Below are 27,802 nucleotides of genomic sequence, written 5' to 3'. Positions count from 1 at the left end.
ACCTTAGTGGAGAGCGGGTCATGACAATGGGCATTTTTCAGTATATTCCTCAGTATCGGAAAGTTAAAAGTACATTTACTCAAGTACTGTCTTCACTTATAAAATGTAAGGTACTTGTACTGAAGTGTTTCCATTTCATGCTAGTTTATCCTTCAACTCCACCACTACAAAAGGGAATATTGTACTATAATACAGTGGTTTTCAAAGTGGGGTTCAGGGACCCCCAGAGGTCTTTAGGGGGCTTCCAGGGGGTCTAAAAGAGGAATAATTTATTTTCACAATAATTCCATCCATAAGTAACACAATGTCAGAATGTGTGACTATTTTGATTTCATACACTTTCTGTAATAAAACACTTAAAAGAAAAAATCAAATGGGGGATGAAGAGCTCATTCTAAGCTAACGAAAACACGATTCTTTGTTTCAGATGAAATGAAAACATAGCTATGAATATTATATTCCATTTCTGCTAATAGATCCACCGAAATGTTACACAATGGTCCTTCAAGTAAAGGATCCAAGTACTTATTCCACCACTAATATCCGTACACTTCACTGGTGTTGATAAACATTAAAACCAAAAGATGATCCGGTTTAGTCAGACATAACAGACATTACTTTACAACCGCTGGTTATCTCACTCTACTGAATCAGAAACAACACCACATGAAAGTCAGTCTTTACTGTCAGTGAAGTGCGTTAAACACTTTGATGACAGTCCCGTCTCTCTTTCCTTTCTGCTTGTAAATCCGTGATCATGAAGAACGCTTCCTCAGGGTGGGTTTCCCAGTGATAACAGCCTGCTGTTAACTGCACTGATTCCTCCACACCTATTACAAGGCTATCACTTTACTAGCCAAGGCTGCTCCACCTCTTTACTGTTACTTGTGCTGCAGGTGCCAACAGAAACAGAAGGGATGTTGTATCTACTAAAGCCCGTCTCAATAACAGTGCTACAGCTCTTGGTCATGCCTGGATACCGCTGCACAAAACAGCCATTGTTGCCGTGTGATTAGACAGTACCACACATGCACAAATATATAATTAGGTAATGTTCACTAGAATGGCCAGCACCTGTCAGCATGGATGAATGGAGGTGTCTGTCTGACATTGAGGGAGAGAAAAGAAGAAAGAATATCTAATTGCAGGCTGTGTAGTGATACAGGAGGTTAGGAATGTGTCTGACAAGCACATCTCTGATCTTTTGAGTGGCGGGAAGCCGGCTGACAGACAACAAGAGGCCATACAAGGAAATGGTTAGCTCAGCTTGTGGGTGACCCGATGGAGTGAAGTCATTTCCAGCAGCCTTCAAATTAGGGGAGATGTGGGGGTGTGTGGAGATCTAAATCTCTGCAAATTGCTGTCCCCTCTTGGTGAGAAAGAAGAGTGGGCTTATTGGCATTTCCTGCTTCCTGAGCAACACAACAAAACTTTATCCCGTACCGAGTCACAGATTCTCACCCCAAAGAGCCCAGGAAGACATCAGCAATGTTGTGTTTAATATCACTTCTAAAACCACATTTGTTTACTGTCAGGGTTCATGACGTACTTTTACATATTACATTCTTTTATTTGGCTAATTAATTCATATTTTCATGGCTGGATCAGTTCTATCAGGGTGTCAGTGTGTCCGCACCCACGGACGCAGCACGCAAGAGAGCCCAGCAGAGAAGAAGTAAAAATAAGTGGGGAAAGTCCCATTACTAACTGATGTGGGTACGAACCGAAAAACATCCCAGCATGCACATTCTCACTGTTTATTGAATAAAATAAACTAAAAGTTACAGGTGTGTTTGGTGTATTGGTTGATATGGCTACAAAGAGCAAGAAATCAATGTTTCCCTCTCTTCATCTGTGCTACAGATATAGAAGTTTTAAAAGCTGTGAAGAGGAAATAATCCCAACTCAAGGTCCACTTACTAGATTTTCTTCTTCTGGTTGTCTTAATCAACAGATGGAGTTTGCCCAGTTGCCACGGCGATGGATCCGTTAAAATGCAAGGTCAGTAGCTGTAATTACGATTGTCCACATTGGTGTAAAAGTTAAGCGTCAGAGTTTATTCTTGACAAAACAATTCCAACTAAAGGCCCACTCACTAGCTTTTTCCAGAGCTTTCAGCCATATCACACAACAACAAAAACTTGTGTTAATTGTAATGATAGACAGCATCAAGGTCGTTTTTATAGTTTGAGGCCCTGTAAATCTAACCATTAATTTTTCTAATAGTTTAAAGATAGGGTTGGTAATGTAGGCTTTTATATGTTATATTTGTTGAATTTCTCTTCACAACCCAACAGCAATCAATAAATCAAATGCTCTGACAAAAAAACAAAACAATCCGGTATCTGTGACTATTGCAGTAAGTGATTGGATGGTCTACCTACCTGCCTGCGTGCACTCTGTCCGTCCACTCATTGCACGTCGCCTGAGTCTTCCACAAGCTGCTAGCTTGACAGCTGTGAGTACTAACAACAGCCATGTTTGTTGTTTACGTGCATAATGATAATTTGGGGGGAGTGGCTTTGAGGGAGGCTTGAAGAGACGGACGGTCAGTGTTGCCGACTTGATGAATTTCTCTCTAGATTAGTGACTTTTGGAGCTAGAGCTGCGAGCCACTTTCATTGGAAAAGAGTTGGCAACACTGGGCTGGGTTTTTCGGTTGGATACTTTAAAGATCTAGCGTACTCTTGCTGGTTTCTCCAATGTTGCCGACCTTAGCTTTAAAGAGGACCTGTTATGCTTCTGTGATTTTTCCCTTTCCTTTAGTGTTATATCGTTTTTTTGTGCATGTAAAAGTTACAAAGCCCAAAGTCCACAACAAAGGGAGTTAATCTCCCCCACAGAAACACTGCTCCTGACCTGCCTGAAACGCCTTGCTTGAAGTCCTGCCTTTTCTTCGGTAATGTGGTGATGTCACCAAGTGACACATTTGCAGGAGCTCAAACGGAGCGTTTCAAACAGAGGGTGAAAAGAGGAGCTGCAGCAGCACAGCCGATATGAGAAAAGTAACGTGTTTTTTGAACATTAAAGCATGTAAACATATTCTAGTAGAAACACAAAATACAAGTATGAACCTGGCAGCTCATGTTATCGCAGTTGGAAAGGAAGGAGTGAGCCGAGGGGTACTCAGTTGGTTGCAATCTGCAACCACACCACTAGATGCCACCAAATCCTACGCACTGTACCTTTAAGGAACCAAATGACAACATCAAAAAATAAAAACACCAACTCAAATAAAATCAGCGGTGGACATAATATTTTATGGAGATTTCATTAATCTAACAAAACAAAAACCCATATTATACCAATTTAGGATGACAAAGGTACTTTAAAGTCCCAGGTCCATCAAATCCATTATCAAAGTCATGAAGGCCTCTCCATTGAACACTGTTTCCACTTAGCTTATTTCCTCTTCTTCTCGTGGTAGCAGTAGATACGTTATCAGTACGTGTCCTGGATATTGTGAGAAAGCATTACCGCGGACAAGGTGGTTGAGTGACACACACCAACCATTACTTAGAGTGCGTCAGTTGATGCTTTAGGTGGCCACAGCGGAGTGAGTGGCCAGGATGATGAAACATGACCACAGAAACCCTAATGGAAGATTGCAGCAGCTTCACAGAAGTGGAGCCACAGGAATGTAAGACACGACCGAGACACAACAGCAGTTTACGAGGAAATAGGAGGCTTTTATTAATCTGCTCTGACAGGCAGATTACCGTGCATGAACACAAACACACACAGTACGACACACAGTACAACTAGGAATGTTTAGCAGTTATTGTGCAGAAAATCATCAGTCAGCAATATAGAGAGACAGACAGGAGCCCAATAGCGTACCATCACTCTAGTCTGTTTCACAGTGTGTCTGACACACACACACACACACACACACACACACACTCTGACATCAGATAGGCTGGGTCCTGGCTTGGTTGGTGCATCCCCCCGCCGCCTCCCCCCGCCGTGTCGATCTGTGAGTCACTGACATCACTTCCCTCCCAACAGCAACAAACGACCGGGTTGTTGGGAGAGTCCACTGGATGGAGGGAGAGGAGGGGGGGTGTTTGACTCAAGCCCATGGAATCCATGATATACTGTACTGGGCTTTGTGTTGGGAAGGGGAAAACCAGCTACATCATCTCTACTCGGCCTTTGTTTACTCCGACCTGAAGAACATATCCTTTGTTTTGTGTTCTTCTCTTCCTGACGCGTCTGCTCTTTGTTTCATCATCATGAACTAATAGGTGAGAGCGTTTAATGAGCCGAGGGGCTGAATCACAGAGGTGGGTCTGAGGTCACGCTCGATGACCTACTGTACCGTAGCATGCAGAGCAATGAGGCGCTTCCCAAAAGCTTTTTGACATAAAAGCTAATTCGGAAATTAATTTTCTCCTGGAACTTGTGATATATTTTCAGGCGGAGGTTTGCAGTCCGGTCCAAAAACCTCCCGATCCAACTGTAACCCTGAAGAAGTTTATGGAGCAGAAAATTGAATCGTTCAAAGTTTTTTTTTCACTTAACTTTCCCACTGGATTCATGAGAGAAGGGAGTGTTTAAGTCATTTTACATTTCGCAATTCCACCACCTGCACCTTGTAAGGGAATTAAAGTCTTAAACTATAGTTTAGGACTTTGTTTATGCAAAACTTAAGCTACTCATCTCTTTCAGTGCTTCCCGACATGTTTTGTCTGACTTACCCTCACAGCTCTGTTAGATGAGCTCATGATCACCTTCATTGACACCAACCATCTTGGTCCCAAATGTGTTCATTTGAATTGATTTAAGATACACGTTAGTTGTGTTGCAATCATGTTTCACTCAATTGAACCGTCAATGTTTGGTCAAGTTAATATTCTTACTATTTATTCGACCCCGACAGACTCACCTCTTCTGACGACTTGTGACGTTAAGCCTGTGAAGGTCTGGGGCTCATGGGAAATAACGGACACTAAAAACAGAAATATTGATTAAACAACAATATTGTTTTTCAAAAAACTGCCGTTCTTATCTAAACATATGCAGCGAGCCTCATGACATACTGTTGAGAAAAGGCTCTGTTCCATGGCTGGATTATTAGAGTTTTGAATGAGGTTTCCTTACTTATGTAACAGTTTTCATGCACTCTATAAGTGTATATAGTTTCAAATCAGTTAATCTTGCCAGGTACAGTTTACCTGGGGAAGTATGCTTGTTGGGAATCACCGATAAAGAAACATAATATGTATCCTCTTGTGTTGTTTTTGCTGATGTCATGGTAACAGAAGTTTTGGTGGACTTCCTTAATCCTGTTTACTTTATGACTGAGGCCGCGGCTAATGAAAGATCCCACGGAGTCACCGCCGGGGAGCTGGAAACACTTTCAAAACGTGAGATGACATTTCCCTGCTATTGTCTGCTTGTTTCCAGGAGTGACCGCATCGTGATGCTGTAACTGTGAGTGTTTATGAAAGCCAAGCAGCAGGCACGGACAATAAGTCAGACGTTTCAACTCCCAGAGCGACCTAAGACCTCGATACAATGAAAACTATCAGCGTGGGAGCGACGGGACGGAGACAGTGGTGAAACGGAGAAGGGGGAATAGATAGAGATAAGAGTATATGCCGGTGGGGAACGGCTGAATCATGTTGAATTTATGAGTGTTGGAAGGGAGCAGAAAGAGAGTAGTGTGGGCGGAGGGGAAATATCAGAGTCAAGAGGGGCTGCTGGTGTTTCCCAAACTGACGGCTCTGTTTTGACTCTTTGGTGATTAAGAACAGCAGATGGAGCTTGGTGTGGACCTGGAAACATGGTCAATAGTATTAGGTATTATCTGTGAACATGAGTAGTCAGCCGGTCTGACTCACAGAAACAACAAGCATCCATCAGCGTGGTGCACCCTGCACCCCATCGCTCCCACCCCGGACGGAGAGAAACCAGCAGGCGTCAGTCAAGAGGGGTTGCTTCATCCGCTGTTGTGTCTCTGCTCATCTTCCGTCTGCTCCCACCCACTCCTCTATTGACTCAGGTGCGTGCGTAAGTTTGGGTTTAACAGACAGCACACGAATGAGGAAACATCTTGACAAATCATGTTTCTCGATGACCTCAGGGCGCTTCCTCCACACTCACGCCCACCTTGGCGATGACAGTGCGGTCTGTGTCTTCAGGCCGGGCCTGCGCCACTTTGATGTGACCGCGGAGAGGAAGCAGAGGTCAAGTCCGGGAGATCCTGACACGGCTAACTGAATAAGAGACATCTCCTGCTGATGTCATGGTCGGTCCTGCCCTGGTGTTTTTCCTTTTCCTTCTTCTCCTCCTCCTCTTCCCAGCCCGGTTCGATGGCAGTCAAACTGGCAATGGATTTCCTGTTGTAGGGAAATGAATGCTTCATAAGAGAGATGCGGTTTCGATATGAACGGAGCACGAGAGGTCGTCCAAGACGTCGAATTTACACAGCATGCTTCGCTGATCTGCTCACGTGCACCTCGCTGGCCAAAACCACACCCTGCTCTTTCAGGCTTTTAGAGTGTGTTAGACCCAATTCCAGGTCATCATAACCATTAACAGAGTGTGGGATTCTTGTAGCTACTTTGCTGTGTCCCTGGAAACTCTTAAGAGTGAAATGTAAGGTTTAAATTGTTTGGACAGAGAACACTGTCTGCGATGTGATGTAAGATGGAGAGATGAGAGCAAGAAGGGAAGCGAGGGAGCAAAGAGGAAGCAGCAGCAGAGGTTGAGAGGATGTAGGAGCACCGGGGGAGTGCTGACAGGCCCGAGTGTTTAACTTTTGCCGAGTGCGTCGGGCTCCAAGTGGGGGAGCGACATGTGTGTTCACACGCGTTTTAAACAAGGAAAGCTTGGCTCCCACTGACTGAGCAAAAGTCCATCATTCTTATGCAGCTGTGTGTGCCCACATGGCCCACAGAGGCTTTATCGGCATATTTTTAGCCACAGTGGCAGCATGGGTCTAGGGATGGCGATGTCGGTCCGTCACTTTGGTCCAGACTGAGACAGCTCGACAACTATTGGGTTGGATTTCCATGACATTTGGTAAACATAATCATGGTTCCCAAGCCTAATGACTTTGGTGTTCCCCTGACTGTTCTGCTAGCGCCACCAGGAGGGTTTCTGTGAAATTTCTCCACAGCTATTGACATGAAGTTTCAACACATTCTCATCCAAACTCATCACATACTGACACTTTTTCAGACCCATCGACGTCACTTTTTGGTTGCAGGAAACGTGATTAATGTTGGGAATTAAACAAAAACACTTGCTTAGGTTCAGGCAACAAAACCACTTGGTTAGGTTTAGAAAAAAACATCATGTCTGGGCTTAAAACTGCTATGTTTTTGCAGTGAAAATGTGACTTGACGTGAAAACAAGGACAGGAACGATCAGCTGATTGTACGGGACATGAACAACGGTCTCCTGGATGAAAGCCACCTCCCCACCTCCTTGCTCTCACTGCCAGAGGGGAGAGACACTCCAGCTTTAAATTTATTTTATGTGAATCATTTTAAAAACTTTTTTTTTTCTTGTGTAAATGGATTTTAAATAGCTTAAGGGTTTGAATCTATTTGGTTGTTTTTAGTTCTTTTCACATTATTTCCTTGAAACAGCCTCATTATATTAAAGGGACAGTGTGTAGGATTTGCATCTAGTGATGTGGTTGCAGATTGCAACCAACTGAGTACCCCACCACTCACTCCTCCTTTTCCAAGACTGCGGTAACGTGAGCCGCCAAGTGCAGAGGCCATCTTTACCATAATAACACTGCTTTAGGAGCAACGGAAGTCAGACGGCGGCTGGCGGTACCACGGTTTGGCACTCAGACACACACTCATGACGGAAACATGGCGGAGCAACTTGGCGGACTTCGTGAAGAGGACCTCCTCCCTGTGTAGATACGAAGGGCACATTCTAAACTAAAGAAAACATTCTTAGTTTCAGGTAATTTTACACTAATGAAAATATAATTATGAATATTATATTACATTTCTGCTAATAGATCCCCCAAAATGCTACACACAGTTCCTTTTAATTCTTTCATATAATTCAACTTCCTCAGGAGTCTGCCTTTGCGTCTACTTTGGGGCTACAGCTCTGAGGGCGTCCTCCTCCTCTCTCGGCAGGCGCGGTCATGTGACCCCTCCCACAGCCCCGTTCCCACGTGCCGCCGCTCCAGAGGAAACCCAAGCAGCAGCATTAATAACCATAACAGCCCGCTAATTGCTTAAATATAAATACGAATTGCAGTGAATGCAACTCTGGTGGTGTCACTTGTCATTTAACTGCATTTCCCTCCACACAGTCCAGAAGCGGCTGCTTTGATAGCCTGCTCAGTGTTCAGCCTGACTCTCCCACACTCTCCAACCCACACACATCAGCTGAAATGAGATCTGCCTAATGGTCTGGAATATCCCTGTTTGGGCTGATCATCACCCCAATTTTCTTCTCAAATGCGTAGTTTTGATAAAACCGCAGGCCGGTGTGATGTGACAGGAGAGGTGGAGGTGGAGGAGGAGGAAGAGGAGGGGTGTAAACATTGGGGTTGCTATGGAGGCGGCGGTGTAAGAAGTTTCAAGCGAGGAGCAAGGAAAGGCAGTGTATATGTGTGTGTGTGCGTATGTGTGTGTGTTTTATGGCAGACTTTGAGTGACCTTCTTACCACAGAGGATGTGGGAGTGACGAGAGGGAGACAATTCTCTGCTCTTCATGCCGCGAGTCTTAAAAAACAGCCTTTCAATCAGATAAAAGAGAGAAATAATAAACAGTGGAAAAATCCGGGCTTGTTCTACCTTCGGTGTACGATGTCCTTCTCACACGCGAGGAATCCTGTTATCGTTTCAAAGTGCTCACTCAATCAAATGCTATTCCAGCAGCCGTGCCCAGCATCCGTGCCATCGCGTAGTTATGCCAGGCAGCAGCTCGACCATTTCCTCATATTTGGCTTCTCAAATTTATGCATCTCTACGCTTCTGGTTTCAAAAACAGGCTGAATCCAGTGGAATCATGCTGGTTTGCTTTGAAGCTGAAATAGCCATGGGCAGAACCAGACTGACCGGATCCTGTGTGCTCACCGTGACTCCGCAGTCTTGTCCGTGAACCCCGAACCTTCACCCTTGACCCAGATACCTCAGACGGCGTAAACTGCTGACGTCAGAGTTCGTGTCGCCAGTGTGAGGTTGCAGAGTTTAGGGTGAGAGCGAGGGTATGGTTGACTAGGAATGCTCTTAAAAACCAGAGATAATCAAATGCTCATAACAATGCAAGAGTTGACCAGAGTGGCAATGGTACACCCTGTATCAAGTTTTATCTTTGCATCTATTTCTCTCTCTCTTCCACTTTACCCATCTTCAACCTTTCTCTCTCATTCATCTCCTCTTCCTCTCTCTACAGCTACAGGGCTTTTGGCTGTCTGTCATTATCCCAAAGAGCATCAGGTTCCAGTCCCTGGCAGGCTGAACATAGCAAAACACAGGGGCATGGAGACCGTCCAAACACTCTTTTTTTCTCTCTCAAATCCATGCACGTACACGCACGCTCCAGAGTCAACATGAATAAAAGTGTGATACAACCCAAACAAACACACGTTAACCTGAACATCGGCCTCCGCTCTTCCCTGCCGCAGCACCGGGCTCCTTACTCTTTGAGGAAATTGCTGAGGGCACAGGAAAGCCACAGCTAAACACAGTTTCTCATGGTGTATTAACGGCCCCCTGACCGAGAGACGAGCACTCCGTAGTACCACATCCAGAGCCGGTGCCAAGACCGCGCCACGTCCAGCCAAGTGCAGGAGGTCGCTGGAGCCGAGTTCAAAAGGTCTCCCGGGAACGATACGTTCCGAAACATCGTCGGGGAGAAACTTCTGGCAGAGCTCAGACTCTGGTCCTTGTGCTGCATTTCAGAAGCAAAACATCAACAGAGGCAGTCCTATACAAGCGTGGTAAAAACGAGAGTAATAGTAAGGGGGGGAATGTGGTTGTACAACATAACCGAAATCATGTGTGTGGTTTTATGAAGTTAGAATGCCCATAATGACGGAGTATTAAACGATTGTAGCGCCATGAGGTTTGATGGTTTTAGGAGAGGGGGGGTGGAGTGGGGGGCACATATAAAAAGCCAGCTTTCTCCCATGAACTCCTCTGGCACCCAGAAATCGCTTGGATTTCGCAAACTCACCCAACCTACTACAACCACCCCTCCTTTCCATTGTCACTGCTTCTGCCTAAAATAACTCCCGCTCCTAAAGGAGGCTCGTTTTTCTGCTGGGTTTTCAAATACTACACTGTTGTTCTGCTGGCAGTGGGAAAACGGGAGAGGTTAGGGAGGTCACTCTCTGGGCTGACAGGAGCCACTGCCGTGTTTAGATGCTGCAACGGCCACGATGTGTGACCGCTGGACCGTCTGTGGACGCTCGGCCTTAAACGAGGCGGTGCCATGTGACAATACCTTATTGTGGAGAATGGACGTGTAAGCGGATTATAATAGAAGATGTGAAGGAATTAATAGCATCATGTTGTTGTTTTCTTTACTATTTTTATTTATGTAGCTGAAGCTGTGACACAGAGCTCAAGTTAGAGTGACTTTGCTTGCCGTACAAGCACACAGGAATACTTGCACAGTTCATTTAAAGGCGCATTCATCGATATATTTATATTGATATGGATCCAATGATTGCATGTAATGTGAAAGCTTTCAACTCATTGTTTCGGTCCACGCTCTTCAGCCTTGTTTGCTTGTGAGCAGGCTGCTGTTTTCAGTGGAGAATGTTCATATAAATAATCCACGCTACCTGTTTCACACGGTTCCCAGTCTTTACGCTAAGCTAAGCTAACTGGCTGCTGGCTGTAGCTTAATGCTGCATTTCCACTGCATGATACGGCACGGCACGGTCCGTTAGCAAAAGATTGTACCTGGTACTTTTTTTGGTACCACCTCGGTCGAGGTTCCAAGCGAGCTGAGCCGATACTAGAAGGTGGAGTCTGCAGACCTCTGACTGGTCAGGATTCAACAAGTGACCATCACATTCTCATCCCATCTCGTTACATACTGACCCTTTGTCAGACCCCTTGGCGTCACCTTACGCTAGCAGTAAACACGTGCTTAATGTTGTGAATTAAACAAAAACACTTGCTTAAGTTTAGGAAAAAAATACATGGTTGGCCTTAAAACTACTATGTTTGTACAGTGAAAATGAAACTGAACGTTGTGAACATGGGACACGGTTGGAGTGTTCCACTGAAGATGTGGAAAACGAAATAGAGAAATGCATCTGGTACCAAAAATGAGTTGAGTTGAGTTGAGTCGAGTCAAGGCGAACCATGCCGTGGAAATGACGCATAAAGAGTGGTATCAATCTTGTCATCTAACTCCTGGCAAGAAAGACAGTTAGAGTATTTCTCAAAATGTAGAACAAATCTTTTAAAGAAAGATAAAAAACTAAAAAGAAATGTCAGTGTACAAAAAGGGAGATAAAAATAACATTAAAGGACAAAAAAATGCAATGCATACAGGGGAACTGGCAGGGATTCTGTTAGCCATTTTGGTGCCCTAGGCGTAATTGCTTTGTGGTGCCCCCCCAAACATTAAAAAAATTAAATAAATGAATAAATAAAAACAACAAATATTTGTATTTGTAAGAAAAAAGAACTGTTCAATTAGTCACACACAACGTTTTGTCCACACAGGGAACGTCAGGAGCGTGTGGCAGCTGCCTCACTGAACGGCTGCGTGATTCACACGTTGGGTGGTCACACCAGCTGCGTTTCTGCTACTGCTGCCAGCCCTTTCTTTCAAGTTTGCCTTTCATAATGGCCATTTCATTTCATTATAAATGTAATTTATATTTATTTTAGACAGAGAAAGGTTAAGAAATGTGTGGTAATTTGTAAATAATAATAATCCACCATTAAAACCCCATACTACATTCATTCATGGAGCCCTGCAAGTCACTGCATGTTCTACAACACTGTCCTGCGACCTCGAATCTCTGGAAGAGACGCAGCCGAGCCGCGCGTGAGAGGGGCAGTGTGGCTGCTCGAACCTGTCATCATTAAGATTATTATGATGATGATCATAATTGGGGTGCCCTCTCTGCCACTTGGTGCCATACGCACAGCGCGTGATGCGTGTGGTGGTAGCGGCGGCCCTGGGAACTGGTGTGTGGGTGTAATCCAGGTAGTTCTCAGTAAATGAACACATTCACTGTTGCAACTTTTCATGGAAAAAAGAACAATGATTAATTTACGTCATCAAACAAATAGCATAGAGAACTTTTTTAAAACACTGAAACTTGTCATCATGATTAAAGGAAGTTTTTGTTTATTGTTCAACATCACTACGTAGGTAGATCAGACATGAGACTGAGGTAAGAGGCAGCTCATGAAGACTTCACTGATGGTGAGAAGAAATGGCATCTGTTGACGTAGGAAGGACTGTAAGGGATATCTGTGGTCAGACACACACTGACTCACAATGACAGTTTCAGGTTCTGTATCAGTTTCTTCACTTGTTGTAATAGTGGAAATCCAGGTTTGTTGTCATCTGTGTTGAGTTAAACTTAGTAATTATATGAGATGTCTTTGCTGTGAAGCATTCGCTATTTCATGGACTTCTTTGGTAAAAATTGCAATTTTACTTTTAATTGAGATAAAAACATTTTTACTACGAACGACAAAGACAATGAAATACAGAAGGAGAGTGGTTTGAATCTCCTCTGTAACAGTAGCCGAACAAAGAGAAAGGGGATTTCCACTTCGGAGAGCATCACTGATGTGCAAAGATACTGACTGGTAGGACGGGTTCATATTGACGATGTTAGATTGGCTGTGTCATGGTGACGGTGCGTAAACGAGTGGTGTTCATGGAGCAAACCTAAATAATGTTGCATTTATACTTTGAATTGAGTCGTTTTCAGCAGTTAGTTATGTCTTATCTTATTGTCCTCTATATATGTCTGTATCTTATTACAGGCTATTATATTTAAGAAAGGTTAAAGGAGAGATTATTTGTCTTAAAACAATAGTCAGGTGCATATATGTATAGAGAGGAGTGAGCGGAGGGGTACTCAGCTGGTTGCAATCTGCAACCACACCACTGGATGCCGCCAAATCCTCCACACTGCATCTTTAAAATGTAATGTATAGAGAGTGGTATTTCTCTATATGTCGAACTAGTATAGTCCTTCAAAATGCACAACAAAAAGTCAGCATGTGGTCATGACTGCACCTACTGTGCATGCATGGCCTATAAAGCCCATTTAGACATTCTAAGTAAAATCGATGTCCACAAGTAAACACAACTTTACTTGTTGGTTTTCAGCTTTGTCTTTGCAACAACCAGCAGTGGATCGTGTGAGGAAGGTGACCCAGATCCAGATGAGGCCTTAAAACGAAACAAATATGCTTTAAAGAATTTAATCTATTTCAAAATTTACAAGAAGTGAGGGGAGGAGAGGACTGATAAACTCCCTTGAATGCCTGCCAGGGACTTTTTGCTAATTCCAGTTTAGAGAAAATTACAATCGGATGTGAAAAAATGCATGAATAACTCTTTCCAGGTACTTAGCAGATATGAGGGGGATTAACCGCCTCCTTGTCTGGACTGACACAGCTGTCAAAAAACACCCCATGCTTCCTGCATTGACATGACAACAATAAACATTGATGGATTAAGTAGGCTAATACAGTAATTAGTAAGTTTGCGCTTTCATTCATCAGAACTCCGGTTTTGTGTGATGTAACTAATAGCTGAACAGGACACAAAGTATCATTGACTGGAGCTCTGCCACACCAGTACATGATGAGTAATGACTCTCAGTGAGTCTGAGTGTTGAACAAAAGGAACCAAACTATGATAATTATGAGACAAACTGTCAGTGTAAAGAAATCTATCTAGTTCTATTAGATAATATTGAGATGCATGCATTTATGTTATTAAAACTTTCTTTATTGCTTTTTCAGCATTTAAACATACAATAACATTTATAAAAAATATACAAATATAAGTAAATAAGTTTTTAAAAAAAAATACCCCCCCAACCACCCCCCAAAAGATGGCAGTCTATCATGCCACAATATTACACATTAATTCATCCACTGAGCATAAATGATTATGTGATGTACAAGGATGGGACCTCCAAATATCAGTTGTCATGACGATCATCTATACCTATCACACCCCAGGTATTTCTGAAAACATGTAAACTATTATTCTGTATGTAAACTACATTACCTCTGTGGATAAGCTGCTCAAAAGAAGCTATTGAGCCAGCTCTTCTCTCCATTCTTTGAAGAGATGCATGCATTTACCCGCCGCTTTATGTCTCTAACTTATTCTCAAAAATGTGTTTTGTTTATTGGATGTTTTACCTTCTTTGTGCAGTTTGACAACAAAAGATGCGTTCACATTCATCTGCTGAAGTTGGGAAGATTCTCTGTGCTCACTTTAAATCTGAGTTTAAGATAGAAGCCAATCATGGTCCCAATGTGCAACTTACACAAGTTTCAGTGAAGTAGGAGACGTCTAGATGTGTCTAGACTTTTTCGTGAGAAAACCATTTCAGAAATGATTATTCTCAGTTGTTTATGAAAATAAAAGTTTCCAATTCATGAATTAAAGGTACAGTGTGTAGGATTTAGCGGCATCTAGTGGTGCGAGTACCCCTCCATTCACTCCTACCTTTCCAAGACTGCGGTAACGTGGGCCGCCAGCAGACAACAGAAGTCAGACGGCGGCTGGCGATACCACGCTTTTGCATCCTGCAGCTCACAAGCTAAGTTGGAGAACTACGATGTCCTTCACGTAACGTAAAAAGCTTGAAAGGCTCTCTCTAGAGCCAGAGTTTGGTTTGTCCGTTCTGTCCGAATCATGGCAGAGCAACATCCGTGAAGAGGACCCGCTCCCTATGTAGGTATAAAAGGGCTCTAACAAATACACAACGACTCTTAGTTTCAGGGGATTATACACATAGTTATTAATATTGTATTCCATTTCTGGTAATAGATACCCCGAAATGTTGCACACTGTTCCTTTTAAAACTTTGGTTTCAAATTAATAAAAAAAATATATATATATGTATATATATATACAGCCTCTAAACACAAAAGATTATTTAGGTCCAATTTAACAACAAAAAACACTAAATGTTGCAACTAAATACATAGAAACTAAAATAATATATACATATATATATGTATATATATATATATGTATATATTATTTTAGTAATATAATATTTAGTATATATATTATTTAGTATATATAATATATATATATATATATATACATATTATTTTAGTACACAAAAAGTACACAACAAAAGATTATTTAGGTCCAATTTAACAACAAAAAACATACTAAAATAATATATATATTATATATATATTATATAAATATATATATAATATATATTATTTTAGTTTCTATGTATTTAGTTGCAACATTTAGTGTTTTTTGTTGTTAAATTGGACATAAATAATCTTTTTTTTTACAATGTTTATAAGCTGTAAACTGATGACTGATGTGCATTAAGTTGATATCAGTCACATAATGTAATCCTCCCTGCTGTGTTGTGCTGCTGATCTCAGCCTCAGTGTGTCACTGGGGGGTGTGGACCAGAAGAGGTGGATCACGTGTTCAGCTGCTGTGGAGCCATAAAGGCTCGCTTTACCTGTCGGTGGCTCAGCTCAGGTCGGTCCGGTTGCCAGTCTCCTTTCAGTCTCCTTTCAGTCTTGTTTCTGTAGAGGAGGATCTCTCTGATTGGCTGCAGAGGAGCCGCTCTCTCACTCTCTCTCCTCTCTCTCTCTCTCTCTCTCTCAGCCCACCCACCTCTCAGCTGACTATAGAGGACTCTTGCAGACTCTCTCTCCTTCGTTGCACTGAGTCTTAGGACCTGGCCCTGGAGCTGAACGACACACACACTCACACACCACACCATGGCAGCTACGCACAGCGAGTACCGAGGCTACCTGCGGAACACCGTGGACCTGGAGGCGGCCGGCCAGCACCGCTTCCACCCGGTGCAGAGCTCCGAGCCCACGTACCGGCCGCTCCTCTTCGGGACCCTCGCTGTTATGGGATTGCTCCAGGTGGCTTCCAGCGTGGCCATCTTATTACACCTGACTGGTTACCTGCAAGAGGTAGGCTCCAAACCGAGACACTGTGTGGTCTAAGGTTTCTTATTCCTATGCGTAACGACGCACTTTACGCACAGCCCTGTAGGTTTACTCGAGCTTTGGTTTATGCATGTAAATATTTATCTAAGAAACACTGTCAACACTTCTTTCAAGTCCTTTTGCGCAATCTTTTATAGTGCCATAAAGCTCCAGATAAGTTCCAGTTGTCGGTGTGTGCTCTTAGAAGTAAAGGAAATGTGCACAAGTGAAAAAAGCCTCAACATGGAGCCACTTCTGCACTTTTTGTGCGCCAACAGTTGGTGCACTTTCTTTTTGGCGTCTCTTTGAAGAGACAGGCAGACAGTTAAAACACCCCACTGCTGTAAAAACACCAAGACTTTTAGAGATAACATCTCTTAAAGGCACTGATGACATTGTTTTCCAACGGATTAGTTATTTCTGCAGGCAGCTCCACTCCAAAAGCATCATGAATCTGTTTTTTTTATAGTGATAACATCTCAGTCTGTCTCAGCAAGATGGCATGGTTGCAAATTTTTGGAACAGTAATGCAAAACAGCACTTTACTGTGGACATAAATGCAATTTTCTCTGCTGTTAAACACGACTGCAAATTGGGTGTATGACTGCAAATTGTATGAAATTGTGTCTGAAAAGTTTACTTATTTTATTCTTCTATTCTTATTTTTAGATATGTTAATTTTAATACTTATTTATTCTATCCTTTTTAATGCACTGACGGGAGCTGGGAGAAACAATATTTCGTTTCCTTCTGTGTATGCAAATACTCAGTGAAATGACAGTAAAGTGAATCTTGAATCTTGAAAATACAGATGTTTTCACTTGAGGCTGCATGCTTCTTTTCTTGTGCATGTTTCGGGGTGGGGGGGGGTTTGTTTGTAATTTATACATGTCATAAGCTGTAAACTGTGGAGCATAAGCAGAGCTGTTTCTCAAGGAGATCTGGCAAAGCTCAGGGAAGATACCATCAAATCTTGAGACATTTGTTCCATCATGGCTCATTGCTTTCTGTCAGGTCGTCTTTGCCATCCTGTATAGGCTGCGTGTCTGTGAACTTATAAAATAACATTTATGTTCTGCCGCAGTTGTTTTTGTAACTTTACGGCGGGTTTGGAGTTGAATAATTGTCTTGTTTCGACAAGCCAAGAGAGCAGACCGCATCCCGGCTCTGTCAGGATGCTGAAAGTTCACCTGGGGAGCATCTCTCTCTCTTTCTCTGCTGGCCTCTGTCTCTTTCCCACTGTTTGTGTTCAGTTTCTCTGGCTTGTCTTTGCATAAACACATAGCAGTGTGGTAGTAGCTAGTTATGTACTGGATGTCAGCCAGAGGGAAAAACTAAATACAAGGGAGGCAGGCAAAGAAGTAAAAAAAAAAAAAAAGCCCCATAAATGGAGACACAATGTAGCTGTTACCGTATTTGTGTAATAACATGTGGGATTTATCCGATTATGTGATGAGAGGGATGCGGCTCCAGATGTTTTGGGAGTGATAGAAGCGTTCCTCGAATACCCAGCAGCATGAGATGCCCTCTTGTTGGTCAGAGTTAGAGCTGTGATTTGGATCAGCCTTTTTTCCAAATGCAGCTGCATCTGGTAGCACTTTACAGCGTGAGTCAGTAGTTGACTGGCAGCAGACCATCATCTGCCCCCCAACACCTGTACAACTTCCTGGAGATGGTGGAGGAGAGCAGGAATCGGCACAGCGCCGCGTTTATGTAGGAATGTGCTGATGGGTTTAAAAACGCTGCTCTCTCTCTTATTCCAACACAAGGGGCTGAAGTATTTTTATTGTTGTTTATATGCATCCGGCTGTGTGCATGCATGGACGCCCTGTGGCCGTTTTATTTTTATGTATTAGATGTTAAATTATTCAGACAACAGCCTTGCAAAAAAGCGCTCAGTTTCCAAAATCGCTTTCGCCTGCTGCGGTGGAATGCAGAGTGACATGTGGAAAATAAGTTAACCTCCCACACACATACAAAACCTGAATTGCTGCTTCTCTTTCCGTAAGTTTTGTATGATATCCCTCCCACCCACACCTGTCAGGGAACAGATAATGCTGATTGGAGTTGGCATAACTACTGGTATCATGTTTTTACACCGACCTCTCTAACCTCCTGTGTTTCTGTCTCCAGGTAGATCTGTCTACAGCCCCACACCGGCCGATAGAGGTGAGTCTGACCTCTGGTTAACCTCAGCACAACACACCCTCCGACCGGAGCACAGTCCACTCACATAGATTGCATTACAACAAGTTTCCTTCCTGCTACGACACCACACACACTCTTTGGTATTAAGAGCAAAACTCCTGCTGTGTAAAAACATGTTGTTATCAATCATTAAACATCAGGACTGATCGCCATTATTCCTACTTAAAACATGTCACTGAAAGGAAACTGTGGTGAAACAGGCAAACGTAACGCCTCAGAGGCCGACAGTAGTCTGCTTTAACAATGTTTTGAAGCTCACCAGGTATTTCCTGCTGTCACTGTCAAGGGGGAAGTACAGTACGTGCAATAATGTGGTTTTTAAAAGAGAAGAGCTGCAAAAAATGAATAAGAATCGTCTGCAATTTTTGCAGAGAGAAGTCGTGATTTTTTTCCCATGGGTGTGTTTTCACAGTGCATACCACGGCTTCTGTAAAGCCCAGGTGGTGGTCGCACAGGGCTGCGGCGAGGTCAGACCACAGAAGGAACAACACCTTTCTTGCCTTTTGATATAGACTCATTTAATAGCTTTGTTGCTAGATGAGCCTCATCGCTTACTGACACTGTGCACAGAAAGCATTTAACTGCATCGGCTATTAGTGAGTCACCCGTCGGCGTCAGCGGTTGCAGAGTATTTCTACAATGATCGGCAGTAGCATGAGGGAGTTATAGTTTGGAATTCTTAATTGTTGATGTCATGTAATTTTTTTCTAATCCCTTTTTTGGAAGTCGCCGCCCATTTTTTGGCACCGGTTTTGACGAGCAAATGCAACAAACCAACTGAACCAGGAAGTAAAACAACAAAGGATAAAATGACTGGTTTGCTTTACTAGTGTTTGGTTTCCCATAATGCTTTAATTTCCTTTTGAGAGTATGTATTTGTGTTTGCCCTGAATATCCCTGGTGGAGCATTTACACAAACCACCCAGCCTGTGTTGGACTGAGGAACTCATTGTGTCGTTGGCCGTCGGCTCTTTCCCATGGAGCGCAGGGAGACGTGCTGGGAGCTTTATGAGGTGTCGGGGTGACAGGTCCACTTGGCCCACACTGTGTTGTGTTAGGGTCGGCCCTGAGACCGCCGGTGTTCTCCGCTGACAGTTCAGGGGATTTGCTAGATAGCAGGCCTCTGTGGGCAGCTGTCAGATCACTCTTTTGATGTGAGACAGGATGTGCAGGCTTGGCTTACACCGGACCGTGGCTGTGTGGTCAGCGCAATCTCGGGAGCGGCGAGAACACATGAATCATCAGACACCGTGATCTGAGTGTTTAGAGTCTGTGGAGATCTGTACAACCGTGCACAAAGGAGATCTGACTGATGCAGTCTGAAACCCAAAGAGACCATCTGCTTTGGTGGCCAAGCTTTGAGTGAGAGGACTTTTGTTCTGGTGAAGCGTCTCCGAAACCACTCATCAACATAATGGAGATGTTGAATGATTTATGTGGTGCATACAGCAGTTAAAGGGCTGAACTTTGAGGCCTGCATGCACTGTGGTAATCTAGGAACAAGCATGTCAAATCAAGACGTATACAGATGTATATTTCAAGGCAGACATTTCTCCGTCGTGAAGCAACTCCGTCTGGTGCAGTGCGGTTGTCACCGTTGCCGCGCTTTAATTCTAGATCACACTGCCGATCGGGAAGCTGCCAAGCTGCAGCTACTTTGTTTAAATAATCTCTCCTCTCTGGTCATAGAGGTATGACGCGGTCTCGCCACAAATCAAGATAGATCCCACAGTGTAGGGCCAATTGGGAGCGCGTTCACAATTACTTTGTAGCCTTGGCAAGGCGTTGTTTACTCCCCGTCTCATTCCAAGACGCTGCGCCATAAACATGTTTGTGCAGAAAATTTGTTTTTTGAGGACAGACAGTGCTAATCTTAGTTTGTAGAGCCGTGCTGCAAATTTGTCTGGGATGTGAATAAATACTTGACAGTAATATTAGCAACAGCACAGGTGCAGTGTTGCAAAACCATGTAAATGGTGTTGGTGGGGAGTTTATTGTAGCTGTGTTTGGGCTCAGAGGCGCTGTGTGTGGTTTATAAATTGGTATGTTTCTGTCTAAATCAACACTTTCCATTTCCCCGTCGTTGGCTCTTATTTAGGTGTTGGCTCGGAGTTAGGGTGAGATCATATTGCAGGATACCTGAGATTATTGGATCAGAGGAAATTACTCTGAAACCATAAATTACCTTCAGGATATTCTTTCACTGACAGTTGGCTGACATTCGTAATTTACCGCATTTATTTGTCATCTGCTGCACATAATGCACAATTGAAAAAGATGTCGTACTAATTTCAAGTCACTGACAAAGTGGTAGATTTTTTAAAGAGATCATAAGATGGTAGGTAGAGGCAGAACAACAAAAACACTCCCGCCTGATATTTTAATCTCATGCCAGATGTGTAAGAGAGTTGGCAGCTCCGGTGCAGTAACTGTTTACTTGCTTGGAAACCATGTTTTCCTTGAGTGTATACGCTCCGTCTTGCCTGAGGAGGACAGCCCAGCTCAGACTGTGTGCATGGCGGCGTCATCGGCCTTGAATAGAATCAGCTGAACACAGTCCAGATACTATTTGTGCCAAATCCGTGAGAAGTGCAAACTATCTGAAAGGTTACACTCACCAGGAGGCCTCCCTTTCACCGCCTCCGGCCCCAAAGACAACCACGGCTGTAATAAGAAGTTAGCAGGATGGATAATAGACACAGACATGCAGTCCATGTATGCTCATCCATGTACTGACACAGACACAGTTCCACACAAACAGACTGTTATTCAAAGAGACAGCTGAACAAAGCTGTGGTAAAATATGTCAAAACCGTATTGTTGCTTTAAGAAAATTTCGTATGTGGGCACAGTGAGGGTTAAATGTTTCTTTACTGATGTGGGTATAAGTTTCAAATTGGGCAACTTCTCAGAGCAGGATAAGACACACATAAAAAAAAATATATATATATACAAGTGATGTTTTTTGATGTTTGATGTGTGTTAAATTTGTTTTTTCCTGTTTTCTACAGGAAGTCCAGACGGAGCCGGTTCTGAACGCACTGAAAGACACAAGGAAAAACAGACGGTGCAAAACTCCAAAAGAGAGCCTGCCATCAGCTCATCTACCGATCGAAGTACGCCAGGAGTACTCTAAGAGTGAGTCCAGTTGAATTAAAGTCCATTTACTGTTGCATTCGAAATATTTTCCTGTCAATTTAGCCATATCTGATTTAAAGAGGACCTATTATGCTTAATTTTAGGTGCATACTTGTATTTAGGATTTCTACTAGAACATATTTACATGTTTTAATGTTCAAAAAATGCTTTACTTTTCTCATACCGGCTGTGCTGCAGCACCTCTATTCACCCTCAGTCTGAAACACTCTGTTTGAGCTCCTGCCCCCCCTCCCAAAAAGCCCAGTCTGCTCTGATTGGTCAGCTGGCTCTCTGTTGTGATTAGTCAACTGAACCAAACTCTTTGGACTCCGCTCCCGCTCTGCTACTTTGTTTAAGGGCGTGCCAAACTAGCCGTTATGTAAATGTGTTACTTGGTGACATCACCACGTTACGGAAGAAAAGGCGGGACTTCAATCAAGCTGTTTTAGGCAGTTCAGGAGCAGTGTTTCTCCCTTTGGTGTGGACTTTAGGCTTTGTAACTTTGCAGACTTTTCACATGCACAAAAAACTATATAACACACTAAAGGAAAGGGAAAAAGCACAAAAGCATAAATGGTCCTCTTTAACTTCTCTCCCAAGTTCAGGGATGGTTATAACATAAGTGTTTGCTCCCCTCCCTCCGTAAGCAGTCTTTCTCTTTCACTTTTTATTCTACATCACCAGCTTTGATCGTAGCATATTTATGCAGATGCGTTTACATTGCAGTCAGTACAGACTACATGGCGTACAAATGACATGCCAAATTCAAGAACGGCGTGCCTATTGCGTGCTTTTGCCTTGCGAAATATCATGTCATGAATACTAACTCTGAAAAACACATTTCTCCATGTTCACAAAAGATTATCAGTTAAGTTTAATGCATTTGACCTCCTCAAACTATAGTTTTTGGAAGTTATGCGACAGCTTGTGTGATGCTACATGTAGCAACCCGATTTAGTGAAATCACTAGTTTGATACCAGCTAGTATCAAACTAGTGATTTTACTAAATCGGGTTGAGAACTTTTAAAGGATTTAACAAAAAAAAAAAAAGTTTTTTGTTTGGTTTATGATCAATCAAAAAATTAATAGATCAACTAAACCTTCTGTTGTTTTCTGCTGCTCTTGTTGCCGTGTAGAGGGTGAGAAGAAGGCCGTCACCATTGACTGGGACGAGATGCACGGATACCGCCACAAAATGGGCTACCAGAAGGGGAAACTGCTGGTGATGGAGTCGGGTTTCTACTATATTTACGCCAAGACTTGCTTCCGCTACTACAGGCTGGGACCAGAGGATAGCACTCAGGCCGGGGCATCGCCGGTGGATATTAGCAACACCCAGCTCATCCAGTACATCTACCACGAGAGCATCAAACAGAACAGCAAGTCCCTTTTGCTGATGAAGACGGGCAGCACCATGCGCTGGAACGACACCAGCTACAACATGTACTGCGCCCAGCAGGGCCGAGGGGTCCGGCTGGACGTGGGAGACGCCTTGTACGTCAATGTGTCCAACGCGTGGATGCTGGACCCGGTGGGAGAAGGGACGTATTTTGGGGCGATAAAGTTGGGTAACTGAAAATGAAACACGTGGGGAGCGGACATGCTACTGAACATTTGATATGCCAAAGAACCACTGTTAGTGATTTTATAATGTTATAATTTGTTGAAAACGTTTTTTTTATTGTTCATGTGTTGTTGTTTTTTTTACATTGCTCTTCACCAAATAGCCTTCATGAGAAAAAATAATAGAAAAGGTCGTCACCTTTTAAAAACGTACCCCTCTCCAAAAAAAGAATATGACACACAGCTCTCAACTTCATCTGAAATAGCACTGGACTCTTTATTTTTTTAGACTTTATTTTTTTTAAGTACTATAGTTGGTATTGTGAAATTTCAATATATTTCAGTTCATAATCCAACATTTAGACTAAAAGCCCAGACACACCAAACTGACATCAAAGAACTAGCGGCAATGAAGGCCGACTGTTGCGTCGCCTCACGTCGCCTTCGTCTTGGCCGAAAACATTTGAACACACCACAAAGACGACAGCCGACGGCCAGTTAGCACGTACGTTCTGCGCCTGCGTGAGATGAAATAACTGTCCACACCAGCAGGCGGCAGTAGTCTGTATTATGTCATTCAAAAAGGGAAACCGCAACACCGAGGACGGCGGAAATACAAGCCGCTGCTATGACACAAAGTGCCGTTTGCCGATCAATTTTCACACCGCTCTCTCTCACCACTTAGCTTCATTCCAGATGGCCATGTGGTTGTGAAAATATGATCAGATGAAGATGAAGATGAAAAATGAGAAGAGCCTTAGGTGTTTTTCCTCTTGACTTTACTCGTTGGCTTGCTTTCCTCACTTTTGTTCCTCTTCTCGTGCACTGATTCAGTCGATTCAACATGCTGAATCAGCCGAAAAACCTCCGACACGGGCAGACTAGAGCCGACGGTGCGGCACACACCGCAGAAACTAGGCCGACAGACACTCACTGGCGGCCCCAAACTATCCAGCTTGGTGTGTCAGGGTCCTGAAGCTCAGACGTGTTTATGCACTAATTAAACTTAGAAAGTGAGTTAGCTGGCAAGAAGTGCAGCGAGAAGGGATTTATCAATGTGGGAAAAACTGTCCAAAAAGGAACATAGTAGCTGATAGAGCATCTGCTTGTAGTTAGCAGATTATCACAGAATAAAAATAACTCCCAGGTCTGTGTCTGACCCTCGGCAGCGAATGCACAAATGTTTTCCTGAAAGGTTTTGTGAGTGTGAACAAGGCGGTCAATGAGGCGTCCTCGCAGTAAGTAACTCAACGGTGTAATTTAAAATAGGCAGTTAGACGGTGAGTTATATCACCCTCGACATCTCTAAGGCGCCATTTAAACTTCCCTTTGACTCTGACATTGTTTTTTTTTAAGCAACAAAAGCATTTTAAAAAGGACATTGTGTGTGCTCCAGTTTGATGAAATCTAATGAGCGGCCTGCTTCATTGAAGGCGATTACACGACAATTGTCATTTTTAAACTAAGGAGGAAATGATGTTTGTTATGTTTATGACAATCAACAAGCGACGCAGATAGCTGGACTGTCTGACCATAAATGACACGTATAGACTCTTGTCTTCTTTAACTAGAGGAACCGAATTGAGTTTGGTTCATCTTTTAACTTAAATTTTGTTTTTCATTTGGCTCTTCAGTGAGGTAAATGGGAATATGCACTAAATATTTATTTATTAGCTATAGAAGTACAGAGACAGGTCATTGTTAAAGTGACCTTTCGGCTGTAAAAAAATCATTTATATTTTATGTCTGTATGACATTCATTATGCAGCACTTAGAGGAAATAGTAGACACGCTTTTTGTTATTCAAACACAGGGGCTTCATTTTAAATTCCATATTTATGTATCTTGATTTTGACAATTCTGTGTGCACTTGCCTAGCCAAAAGCAATATGGATATATTGTTTCTTCTACAAGATTGTAGCATACCTGTAAGATCATCTGATAGATTCCATTCAGTGTTTTTTTTATTTATGTTTATGTATGTTTTAATAAAAAAAAACTACTTTTGTAAGAGCGTTTCACGTGTATTGACATTACCCGACTCAGGCTGGTGCTATTGTTTGCAGTGAAGAGGATAAGATCGCAGCCACCTCGCACTGTAACCTGATGACAAGGCCACCCTGACTGTAATATTATTGTGATGTGCAATTTGATAATCTCCACAATCTCTGGAAAATTCAACACCACTGTGGCCAAAGAGTGAAGTCACGCTGTTCCGTTACCCGGGTCAGAGTAACCCACCAGCTCATTACAGAGATGGGTTGTATAGAGAGAAAAAAAACGCCCACTGCTGCTGCAGCGTTGCTAACTCACAGCAGACATTTGGACCACAGCGCAGAGCGACCTGCAGAATAAACAAGAAACAGACTGCATGGGGATGAGAGCTTCGTTACTCCGCTGTAATGTGTGTAAGCCGTTTTGATCATCGTGGCGATGGGTCTCCCATGAAGCCCCAAGGCGTGTGCGAGAGAGAGAAACTGTTTTAAAAGTTGGACTCTGAGCCAAACAATTCCTCTATTGTCTGCGTTTGGGCGTTCACCAGCATATGGCCAGAGAATGGCTGGGGTTCACACGTTTGCGCTGCACGCCGGGACCTCACACAGCTCATTGTTCAAAACGTTGCTGAGAGCTTGAAATAAAATCTGGGGGTTTGAAGAGAAATACGTGGAGCTGATTAGTTTTGACATGACTTTCATTGCCATATTTTTTCCACTGACTGATCTGACTGCAAAAATGAATTATTTATGTGCCCTTAAAGGGAGAGTTCGGCTGTTTTGAAGTGGGGTTGTATGAGGAACTTATCCATATTCAGTGTATTACTTACAGTAGATGACGGTCGGTACGCCCCCAGTTTGAAGAAACAGACAGTAGCACTGACACCGGAGCAAAGCAATGTACTGCTGTGGACGGGGGCCGGCAGCAAAATGTAAAGAAAGACTCACCTAAAAAACTTGATATCCGTTTTAGTGCACGCTATATTTAAAATATTTTTACTGCTTTATCTTGCCGTCAGCTTTCTCCAAGCTGGGGACGGGCCAACCGCCATCTACTGTAAGTAATACACCTACTACTGTAAGTAATACACCTACTATGGATACGTACTTCAAAACACCCGAACTATCCCTTTAAGGAAGTGTCTTTGAAAAGAATAATACAATTTTAAAGGAAATGGTTAATTTATGCCTCAAATAATGTGTTTTTTTTAGAACTATTTCATGCAAATAACAAAAAATACTTGCACTTGCAACAGCACAAACAATGCAGCTGTGGCGTCCATAGGGCTACTCAGTTTCACATTTAAATAAGTGTAAGTGTAAACAATAGGCTTCCGTAGTGTGCCACCCTTTGGAAGTGACTTGACCTCACACAGCTTTCAGCTCATTGGTGAGTTTGAAATAAAATCTGGGGGTTTGAAGAGAAATATGTGGCTGAAGTGCATAAGGAGCTGATTAGTTTTTACAGGATTTTTATTGGCATATTTTCTGCTACTGACTGCAAAAGTCTAATATTTAAAGGTCCCATATTGTAAAATGTTTTCATGTCTTTTATATTTTAAAGCAGGCGTAAGTGCTGTATAGAGACGCTCAATCCACGGAGAAATACACACAGCCTGTTTTCAGAAATTGTGCCTTTGAAAAAAGCCGTAAGGATTTCTGTCCATTTGTGATGTCACAAATCTACAATATTTAGACCATTTCACAGTTTTAAATATAAACATTATAAATGTGTCCCAGTTTGTTTCCGGTTGCAATGTATGTGAATGGTAGTGGCTAGAAGGGAACCAGAAAACTGGGGAAACTCTCAAGATTGTTAGGTTAGTCATTGACCTTGAATGGTTGAGATTAGGATAGGTCGTCGGGCGCCGAGTCTCGCACGATTTTGCAGATCTCACATCGGATTTCGCAATTTTTGCGAGCTCCCTTCTAGACACAACCTATGTGAATGACATCAGCTGACAGGAAGTAAACATGGACACAAACTGTTGCCTAGCAACGCAATTCCACTAAAACAGAGCGTTTCAGACAGAGGGTAAATACAGGTATATTCAGGCAGACAGTATGAGGAAAATAAAGTTGTTTTTTTAACATTACAACATGTAAACATGTTCTAGTAGAAACACAGAATGCAAGTATGATCTTGAAAATGAGCATGATATGGGACCTTTAAGTAGCCTTAATGAAGTGTCTTTGAAAAGAATAATAAATTTTTAAGGGAAACAGTTCACTTGTGCCTAAAAGAATGTGTTTTTTAGAACTATTTCATGTAAATAACAAAGCACTTGCAGTTTTGCAACAATGCAGCTGTGGTGTTCATAGGGCGACTCAGTTCAGATTTAAATAGCTGAAGCCATAAGTGTAAACAATCCGCTGTGTGCCACCCTTTTGAAGTGACTTGACCTCACACAGCTTTCAGCTCATTGTTCAAACGTTGTTGCGTTTGAAATCAAATCTGGGGGTTTGAGATTCAATACATGGCTGAGGTGAGTAAGGAGCTGATTAGTTTTGACATGATTTTACATATTTTCTTCCACCTATTGCAAAAGTGTAATATTTAAGTGGCCTTAATGAAGAGTCTTTGAAAAGAATAATACATTTTTGAGGGAAATGGTTCACTTGTGCCTGAAAACAATGTATTATTTTATGCAAATAACAAACTTGCAGTTTTGCAACAATGCAAACAATGCAGCTGTGGTGTCCATAGGGCGACTCAGTTCAGATTAAAATAGCTGAAGCCATAAGTGTAAACAATCCGC

At 42.8% G+C, this 27,802-nt stretch overlaps 1 protein-coding gene across 3 annotated transcripts; it reads left to right on the top strand.

The window, feature by feature from the left end:
• The first annotated feature begins 1,948 nt into the window (after positions 1-1,948).
• On the top strand, positions 1,949-25,060 carry tnfsf11 (TNF superfamily member 11). 3 transcript variants are annotated; one of them, XM_074657665.1, is made up of 6 exons: positions 1,971-2,001; positions 2,361-2,458; positions 15,805-16,124; positions 18,273-18,308; positions 21,359-21,485; positions 22,623-25,060. In XM_074657665.1, the coding sequence occupies exons 3-6, from the start codon at positions 15,921-15,923 to the stop codon at positions 23,060-23,062; spliced, it is 807 nt and encodes a 268-aa protein (XP_074513766.1). In that variant the 5' UTR covers positions 1,971-2,001; positions 2,361-2,458; positions 15,805-15,920; the 3' UTR covers positions 23,063-25,060. The 3 variants fall into 3 exon arrangements, with proteins under 3 accessions (XP_074513765.1, XP_074513766.1, XP_074513763.1); XM_074657664.1 differs by lacking the exon at positions 2,361-2,458 and having other exon boundaries at positions 1,949-2,001; XM_074657662.1 differs by lacking the exons at positions 1,971-2,001; positions 2,361-2,458 and having other exon boundaries at positions 15,696-16,124.
• Positions 25,061-27,802: the final 2,742 nt, after the last annotated feature.

Source organism: Sebastes fasciatus, chromosome 14, assembly GCF_043250625.1.
Source record: "Sebastes fasciatus isolate fSebFas1 chromosome 14, fSebFas1.pri, whole genome shotgun sequence".
In the NCBI taxonomy this organism is placed as follows: domain Eukaryota; kingdom Metazoa; phylum Chordata; class Actinopteri; order Perciformes; family Sebastidae; genus Sebastes; species Sebastes fasciatus.
The sequence above is the reverse complement of the archived record's forward strand: the minus strand, read 5'-3'. Positions and strand labels throughout refer to the sequence as shown.